Source organism: Myotis lucifugus, unplaced genomic scaffold (assembly GCF_000147115.1).
Source record: "Myotis lucifugus unplaced genomic scaffold, Myoluc2.0 scaffold_3, whole genome shotgun sequence".
Taxonomy (NCBI): domain Eukaryota; kingdom Metazoa; phylum Chordata; class Mammalia; order Chiroptera; family Vespertilionidae; genus Myotis; species Myotis lucifugus.
In genome coordinates, this window is record NW_005871051.1 from 16,364,168 (window position 1) to 16,373,595 (window position 9,428).

The following is a 9,428-nucleotide window of genomic DNA, read 5'->3' on the forward strand; positions in this document are numbered from 1 at the left end:
ACCAGACATCAGCCTATTCCAGGTTTACCTACATCCCTAATGTGGGTGTTCAGTGGTGGTGAATGGCCCACAGTTTCAACTGTATCTACTCTATGTTGATGTGAAAACTGGTCAATTTGGAGCCATCAGCTGTTTTATTGACTTACCAATTTGGAGGTCAAGAAAGGTGATCTTAATAACAAGTGTTGGTGAGGATGTGGAAAAATTATAACCTGTGCATTATTGGTGAGAATGTAAAATGATGCAGCCATTGTGGAAAACAGTATGGTGGTTCCTCAAAAAATTAAACACAGTATTACCATATAATCAAGCAATTCCACTTCTGGGTGTATACCCAAAAAAGTTGAAAGCAGGGACTCAAATATTTGTACACCCATGTTCATAGCAACATTACTCACATTCGCCGAAAGTGGGAAGAAACCCAAGTTCATCGATGGATGAATGAATAAATGATATGTTGTTTATATATACACAATGGAATATTATTCAGCTTTAAAAAGGAAGGAAATTCTGACACATGCTACAACATAGATGAACCTTGAGGACACTATGCTAAGTGAAGTGAGCCAGTCACACAAGAGATAAAACTGTATGTACCTAAAGTAGTCAAATTCATAAAAAGAGTAGAAATGGTGGTTACCAGGGGCTAGGGGCAAGCGGTATTGGGAAGTTATTATTTAATGGGTAAGGAGTTTTAGTTTGGGAAAATGAAAAAGTCCCAGAGATGAATGGTGGGCACAGCCCTGCCAACAATGTGAATGTACTTAATGCCATTGAATTGACATTTACTAATGGTTAAAATGGTAAATTTTACAACTGAAGGGGGGAGGAGGCAGGGGGAGGTGATTGGATAACCCAATTTGTCGAGGGCAATTCCAATTTATATCTTTGTCCTAGCACACTTGATATTTATTAGCACCCCTTTTCTTAGTTAAGACCTGTGACTGTGTCCCAAACTGAACAATAAATAGTGTGATCACCCTAAGATTAAATAAATATGCAATGCCATTTAGCTAGAACATGGCAGAGGTATGACTCTCATCCCCAAATCTGTCTAATGCCAAAATTCATGTTTTCACCCCCTCACATCATTGAATATCTAATGACTTCCCCCTTGTTTCTATATCAAGTTTTCCAATATTTATTGTCTCAACTCTGCTTACATAAAGCTCTGACAGATTATCCACCTACTAAGAAACATTGATTATTTGAGGAATCCTGCCAGGAGGGACTGATTATTTTAATATCAATATTCAGAAATATAACATACTTAAGGGTTGGGGTGGGCAAAGGGTAGAAACAAACATCGCAGACAAACAGAATGTCTTCCCATGTGGTACAATGGACTTTTGTACTCCAAGTAGTGCCTGGGGTGTTTAAAATTCCTAAAGCAATGGTATCTGAAGCACCTTGCATGCATGCCCAACACCGGTAGACACTAAATAAGCACCAAAGCCACTCTGTGATTTGGTTTGCACAGGGTGAGCAACGGTCAAGACACAGACCAAAGTGTCCATTTGACACAGAAAGTCAACATCCATTTAGTAACTTTCTTTTTTAGCAAAGGATTCCACTGAGGCTTTTTCTAAGCTCATTAGAGAGACTAGGGCAGTGTTTCCAGCCATAGAGGCTAAGACATACAGACCAAGTTAGGATCCCGATCCTCCCATTCATTTCATCCAACACCATGTAGACAACTGGAAGCCTCCTCTTATGTGTCCAAATGCCTCATTCATAGGCTTTCTGTGAGGATTCAGTATCTGTCTGGACAGCATGCAGGACACTGCCTAGCACACAGCACGATACTCAATGAATATTGTTACCTACAAAACAGGTTAACGTCACTTGATTCTCAGATCCTAATAAGTGTTTTTATTCTCCTCCCTCTAACCAAAACTGTCACTAGCAGAGTAAAATAAAGAATGGTTGCATTCAACAATCCAGGTCATCTGGACCCCAGAGGCAAAGGCCTTGGGAGGGACCCAGAATTATCTAGAGAATCACTTCACTTTTCCACTGTTATTTTGCTCCTTCGTGCTTGGTATAAAACCTGCAGTCCTGCCCCTGCAGTGGCCAATGCCCACACACTTGTAGAGAAATCCGATGGCCCTAGCAAAGCAGGACTTGTCCAGCATGTGGAGAGCAAAGACAACAATGCAGAGTCTAACTGGATTATCACATCTCCATGTGCTTCAGTTATGTGGCTGGTACATCACTTCCACCCTCTCCCACTTCCTCACGTCCTCCCACCAAACATCCCAGTTTTGTCCCTTCTTTCAATACTAGGGATGTGACAGGCTACATGTATAATCCAGACACTGCAAACAACCCCAGAAAAGTTTGCTGCTACTTTAAACACTTTGTAGGAACTGTTTACAATGCCTGGCAACACTCCGGCCAGCAGAGAGGCCTGACACACAGGAGAAGTAAACTGTACATTGTAAACCAGGAATGTTCTATGTTTTTGCCTCTATCGTCTTAAAAAATAACAGCATGTGGCTGTTCCCCAGGGTTCAGCACAGTGTAGTTCTCACAGGTCACTCCAGCCCCAAAGCATCTGGTGCTCCCGCAGACCTTCATTGCTCAGTGACAGGGAGACAGGCCCTCGTCATGGAACTACATACACTTCTGAGCATGTAATGATTTAATCATCTTAAAAATAGACATGGAACTTCTATCACCGATAATGCCAAATAGACATCACCTATTTTGAACCAAACGGTGCTTTGGTTCAGTATTTATGAGAATAATTTGAGTCTTAGCATTTATTTTCTTAATCAGAAATGTAAAAGTCTTTTTCAGCAGAGTAAAAATGTTGACGCCACACACAAAGTCCTAAAAGGAACCACTATGGAACCATCAGAGGAGACACCAATGAACACAGGTCAGAGACCAAACACTAAACAAAGTGAAGAAGGGATGGAAAGGAGAAAGATGAAACATCTCAGAGCTAATAACACAGAAGCCCGGAGCAGGAGTCTAACCGGCGGCACTCAGCATGGAAAACCATAACTTAGGGAAGGGGACACTTCCTGAAACAAGGTCAGGATCCTCAAACCAAACTCAGCTCTCACTCCCCTGGGGTGAGAATGCCTTTCCTATCGCGGGCATCAGCAAGTCACAGAAACGGGCTTTGGACACACTTTGCTCATGTGTGGCAAAATGGACACTGAATCTCAAACGCTGTCTGTTCTTCTCGTACAATTTCATTCATGGTGCTCATTCTATATTATGTCTCTGGATTCACAAGGCCTAGATTCAAATCCTAACTCCACACTTTCAGCTGTGTGGCCTTGGACAAGTCCCTTCAAAGAGAAATAACAGTGCCTACCTCACTGGGTTGTGAAAAGGACATAGTTAATATATGTAAAGTGGCTGAACAGTGCCTGGCACTGTTTTCACTATTATTAATATCTTGGAGGACAAGATCTTTCCATTTGGTTAAATTATTTACACAAATAAATAAGGTGCCTTGACATTTCACTAACCATTATTAAGCTCCCTAGAACAGAGTGTGTTAGGTGAAGTACAACTGGCTTAATGAGAATGAACATAAGAAGAATGATTTAGTGCCATGACTTTGAGGTTGTTTACTATTGCTCAGTCAAATTAAAGTATTTTACATCATTCAAAGACAAGAGCAGTAATTTTTCCACTACTTGGAGGCCTGCAAATGCATTATTTCTTCTGCTGAAAATCCGTTTTCCATTAGCTTTTGAAGGCTTGTGTAAATGAAAAGTGGATTCTATTAGATTAAAGTAATGTTCCTCTTTACATTTTCTGACACTGCAAGTTACTTTTAAGTTCACTCTCCCATGTGTCTTATGATTTTTTTTTTCAATTTAGGAAAACACTGCAAATTCAGCCTTATCTGTTTGTCACCCTTCCTCCTCCAGCTTCAGATTCAACAGGGGAAAATAAGTAGCACACACACTGTTTTGAAATTATTTTTCATTTTTCAGAGAAATCCAAATATGGATGTTCCTGGGTTCTTTCGTGCTATTGCCAGTTAAGGAAAAGCATAATGTTCAGTTTTCCTTAATACCTTGCTTGAGCTTCCAAACTATATTGTGCAAAATATCTAGCGTTCCATGTTCCTAGGTAGAATTTATTTTTCTTTCAAAACTAAAATCCTCTGTTTTATTAAAATTTGTACCAATTTCATCCTGGGTGGGAAAGGATATCAGCAATAATAATAGATATGGAACTTATTCAAATTTGAACACCTCATGTAACTTGTAGTTAACACATGACAAGTATTTCTGGAGGGTGGACCCAGACTGTACTCATGAGCCACATGGGCTGCCTAAGGAGCAGCTTCCCACTTCCACCTTCTAAATTAACGGTGAGTTCAGTTTTCAATCACACTGGACATAATATAAGCAGTGGTAATCCTTGTTATAAATGTTCCCTATTGATCAGTATTTTGTTTAGCTAACTTTTTTTTCTTTAATATGAGCCTATCATTTTAAAATCTGGATATTTTATATGCAAATCTGTATTTTCAGCTTCTCCTAAAATCAGAAGTCCTGGCACTTCCGAGTCCACATTCTCGGCATGGCACACAGCTATCTGGAGTTCAGTAGCTGCTCCCCTTACACACAGTGTGAACTCCCAATGCTATTCAGTTTTGCCCCCCTGAAGTGCTTTTCATAGGTTCCTCCAAGAAGGAAGCATTGTGACTTTTCCATTTTAAATGCACAAATTCTTTGGTCCAGAAAAAATGATGGAGGGTCATGCAAGTACACATGCATATCCACTGTGGCATTACTTCTAAAAGCAAAAACCATAAACCAACCTAACCATCCATAGGGACTGGTTAATTAAATGATGATAAATCCATCCAAGAGAATCCTAGAAGGCCCTCAAAAGCAATAAGGCAAATCTAAGCATCTTGAAATGAAAAAAATGTCCAAAATATATTGTTAGGTGGGGAAAAAGCATGGTTCATAAGAGTCTACAATGTATAATCCCATCTGTGGGCAAAATGAATAGAACTATTAATATATGCTTTTATATGCATTTCAAATTTGAAGAAGAAAATATAAGAACATTTTAAAACCGTGTGTCTATCTATATATATAAAAGGCCACATATAAAGCTCTCACTGGTGCCAATTGCACGCGTGTGTTTCGATCTGTCATTGTCTATCATGAATTTGTTTGACACTTCTATTATGGAGAAAGGGCAAATAGCGATATTAAAATATTTTTTAATTAATTTCCTTTCAATGTGCACAAACCTGTGCACCAGGACACTAGTGTTATATAATATTATAATACATATACATATATTTACAAATATATATATATTTATATATATATATACCATGTGTGTATATATGTATACATATATATTGCATTTTAAAAAGAAACACCATGAACAGAGATATTTCAAATTATTTTATGTATAACTATCATCACTTCTTCATATTATTTATTTGATAGTCTGTCTTGGTTACAGAGTTTCTCTAGAGGTAGGTTTGACTTCATTTCTTAGGCAAGGAGAATAAAAAGGCTTCTGGATGGCTCCTCACACAGGTCCAAGAATAACACAGAAATGCCACTAAGGGCCACTTTGGAGCTGTGTCTATTCAGAGTACTTTGTAGCTCACGTTGCCTCCTCTACCACCTTTTCAAAAGTGAAGACAAACGGGGTAGAGACACAGGAGTTCCCCAGAGAGAGCTGCCAGGCTCAGCTCCAAACACCCCTTCAAGCCCCTGCGCACAGGCCCTGGGGATGGGGGCGGGGGAGAAAGAGGTGTACCATATATGTAATATGGCCCTATCGCTGTTACTGCTTTGGGCAGAGTGGGGGAAGAAGAAGAAAAGAGAAGGATTAGCTCTATTCTCACCAGCAGAAACCCCAACTGGGAAAGGACTGGCTCTTCCCATTAATGAAAGAGAAAACAAGGTCATGCATTCCCATCCATGCAAGCCTTATCACAAAAATCATCTCAAATTTGGCAGATATGCTATTGTTTGATCAACTTAAGGAGATCTAAATAGAAAAATAATAAAACTGCTTTTCAGGCCCCACTAATGGAATTGGTGATAATGCAAAGTACCCTCTAACCTTCAGTGTGACTCTTCTGACTGTGGCTTGCTGAAAACCTGGAAAGGTGCGAGATGGACTATCTCTACTATTTACCTTTGGGCCCTTCTTGCCTTGCTGTTTCTGTACTATTGTAATTTGTCTCATTAAGGTCATAATGAGATATCAGTCTTATCGGCTTACCGAGCAGGCCTACCAAGGCCAGCTACAGTTAGCAATTATATTCTGTTATAATGCCTTCAGGTCAAATTTTTCATCCTTCATTCTTTAATTTCAAGCTGGTTTTCTCAGTCATTGCTGTTTTTACTGGACATTGTCATCTGCATACAACAAGATTTCAAAAAGTGCTTACCTCTGAATCTTTGGCCTGCTGATTGCGAACGACTATCAAATTGTACAGGATTCTGTCATCGTCAGCCTCTGTGTGGGACACATCGTGAGGCATACTCCACAAATTCTTTTCATCATCCCTTGCCAGAGTTGCTCCAAATGAAGAATATGGGTTGCTATTACTGTGGTATTAAAAAAAAAAAAAAAAGGTGTATGAGGGCTTTATAATATATATTACATATACATCATAGGTATGCAATGTAATGTAAATAAAATAAATAGTATATCCTATGTAGTAAAAGCCTAATATGCTAAGTGTCTAGTCGTCCGGTCATCTGTTCAACCAATCAAAGCGTAATATGCTAATGATATGCTAAGGCCACTCAACCGCTCGCTATGACAAGCACTGACCACCAGGGGGCAGACAGTCGACTGGTTGACCAATCGCTATGATGTGCACTGACCACCAGGGGGTAGATGCTCCAACTGGTAGGTTAGCTTGCTGCTGGGGTCTGGCAGATCAGGGACTGATCGAGATGGGCCGGGCACACCCTGGAGCCCTCCCACAGTCCCTCCCCAGCTGGCCAACCTCCCGCGTCCCTCCCCTGCCCTGATCATGCAGTGCTGGGGTCCCGCAGCCTGGCCTGCACCCTCTCACAATCCGGGACCCCTGGGAGGATGCTGGAGAGCTGGTTTCAACCTGATTCTGCTCAACGCAAGAGCTGCCCCCTGGTAGTCAGTGTGCTCCCACAGGGGGAGCGCTGCTCAGCCAGAAGCCAGGCTCACAGCTGGGGAGCACAGCAGTGGTGGTGGGAGCCTCTCCCGCCTCTGTGGCAGTGCTAAAGATGTCCGACCAACAGCTTGGGACCTCCCACGAGGGTTCCTGGACTGTGAGAGGGTGCAGGCCAGGCTGAGGGATCCCCCTCCCCCGCCCGAGTGCACAAATTTCATGCACCAGGCCTCTAGTATTATATAATATGTAATGTAATATATAAATATATATTCCTAACAAAGAGATATAAATTGTCTCTAACAATTAAGCATAACACAATAAAAAAGCCACTTTAAAAACAGCAGAGAAGAGATGTGATCAGATACCTGGACAGAGGTAATTTTACTGCTAAACATGAAATTTAGCACTGAGTACCCCAGCAGATAAAACAAAAAAAGGAAATTCAGTGGGGACTAGAACTCATGTAATTGAAAAGAGAAAACAATTAACATAAAGAGATGAATTTTTGCCGAAACCGGTTTGGCTTAGTGGATAGAGCGTCGGCCTGCGGACTGAAGGGTCCCAGGTTCAATTCCGGTCAAGGGCATGTACCTCGGTTGCGGGCACATCCCCCGTAGGAGATGTGCAGGAGGCAGCTGATCGATGGTTCTCTCTCATCGATGTTTCTAACTCTCTATCTCTCTCACTTCCTCTCTGTAAAAAATCAATAAAATATATTTTTAAAAAAAGATGAATTTTTTACTGGCTCTGAATTCAAGGAAGCACGGTAAATTTGAAGTACAATAGTATGAAATATCTATCAATTTCCTTACAACAAGAAAATTAAATAATAAACATGCATATCCAAGTAGTTTCAATAAACAATGCGGGATGTTGAGTAGGAATTCAGTAGCCCCATTTTTTATGTTGGTCTTATGATTTACCCTTTAAAAGGCAGTATCCATGCTTGGGCTTAGAGAGATGAGTGGCAGAGCCTCATACCTAGGACATGTTTGTACACAGACCCAGTTAACTTCTGTAGGACCAGACAGGTGGAGTCATCCTGGGGCTATTCCCTTCATCTAATGATATGTATGAAGCATTAACTCCATGGTAATGACAGGGCTCAATAAAATCATGAGCAACATAGACATGGTCCTTGTCCTTGGACCTCACTAGAGTCTAGGTAGGGAAACACATTAATGAATGATCGTGTGACTGCATAATTAAAAACTATCACAGGAGAAGTTTAGGGAGTCTTGAGAGCTAATTGGGGTAGGCATTGGGATAAAGGGATGCTTGAGCTTTACATTGAAAGAACAGAGTTCCAGCCATGTTCAAAGGCCCTGGGGTGAGAGGAAGCAAGGGTGTATGCATGACTTAGAAGAAAAGGGACATTAACCAGACAGTAAAAGAGAAGCTCGGGGAGTAGCTGTGGCCAGAACCACACGGCTTTGTAGACCATTTTCTTTTCTTACATTTTTTAGAAACTAGAGGCCCGATGCACAAAATTCATGCAAGGGGGTCGGCCCCTGCTCCCCACGGCAGCTACGGGCCTCTGCCTCAGCCCCCACCCACCACAGCTTCATCCAGAAGGACATCCAGTCTAATTAGCATATTATGCTTTTATTATTATAGATATAGATGTTGTCTTTATTCCTAAAAGCAAGGTAAGATGTGGAAGGGTTTAAAAAGGACTGTGATGTGACATGAACAGTATTACAACTTTAAAGATCTTTCTGGCTAAAGTGAGGAGAGGAGAATGCTTGAGAGGGGTCAGTGGATCTGGGGATTCATTAAAATGCAACTGAGGTAACTCAGGTGAGACATGAAAGGTATCAGGGTTAGAAGGATGGTGTGGAGCTGAAGATAAGTCCACTCTTCAGAAATACTCAGCAGGGAGACGCTCTCTGGTTTTTCACCTGGGTGAGGGATGCCATTCTCTGAGACAGCTAGAGCAAGGGGTGCAAGCACACCTGCCAGTGTGACTTGAGGGAATGGCAAATAAGGACAGGCAGAAGACACCCAGATAAGCAGACGGCATCTGGGAAGGAGGGATATGAGCAACTGACCAGTGGGCTAAAGGTAAATGTGAAGATTTAAACAAACTTGAGATACTCAGTAGTTGGTACCAAGGAAATCTGGCAACAGGAAGCAAAGTCTCAATCTCCAAATTGGGGTTCAACAGCAGGAGCCCTCCCACAGCCTGGCTCTTCTTAAGAATGATGAGCCAATGACAGGTTGAGGCAACTGATGCCTTGGTGTCCTGCCCATTCCGAGCTTTAAGGAGCATATCAAATCCATTCACTCGCTCAGTTGTGTTTATTTAACA

General features: G+C 41.4%; 1 protein-coding gene across 1 annotated transcript in view; it reads right to left on the minus strand.

Annotated features, from left to right (window-relative positions):
• Window positions 1-9,428, minus strand: part of MREG (melanoregulin) — a 51,540-nt gene that overhangs the window by 27,472 nt on the left and 14,640 nt on the right. The window contains exon 2 of the mRNA XM_014462506.2: window positions 6,407-6,566. Coding sequence (XP_014317992.1) covers window positions 6,407-6,499 — 93 coding nt within the window. The 5' untranslated portion in view covers window positions 6,500-6,566. The remainder of the gene's footprint in view (window positions 1-6,406; window positions 6,567-9,428) is intronic.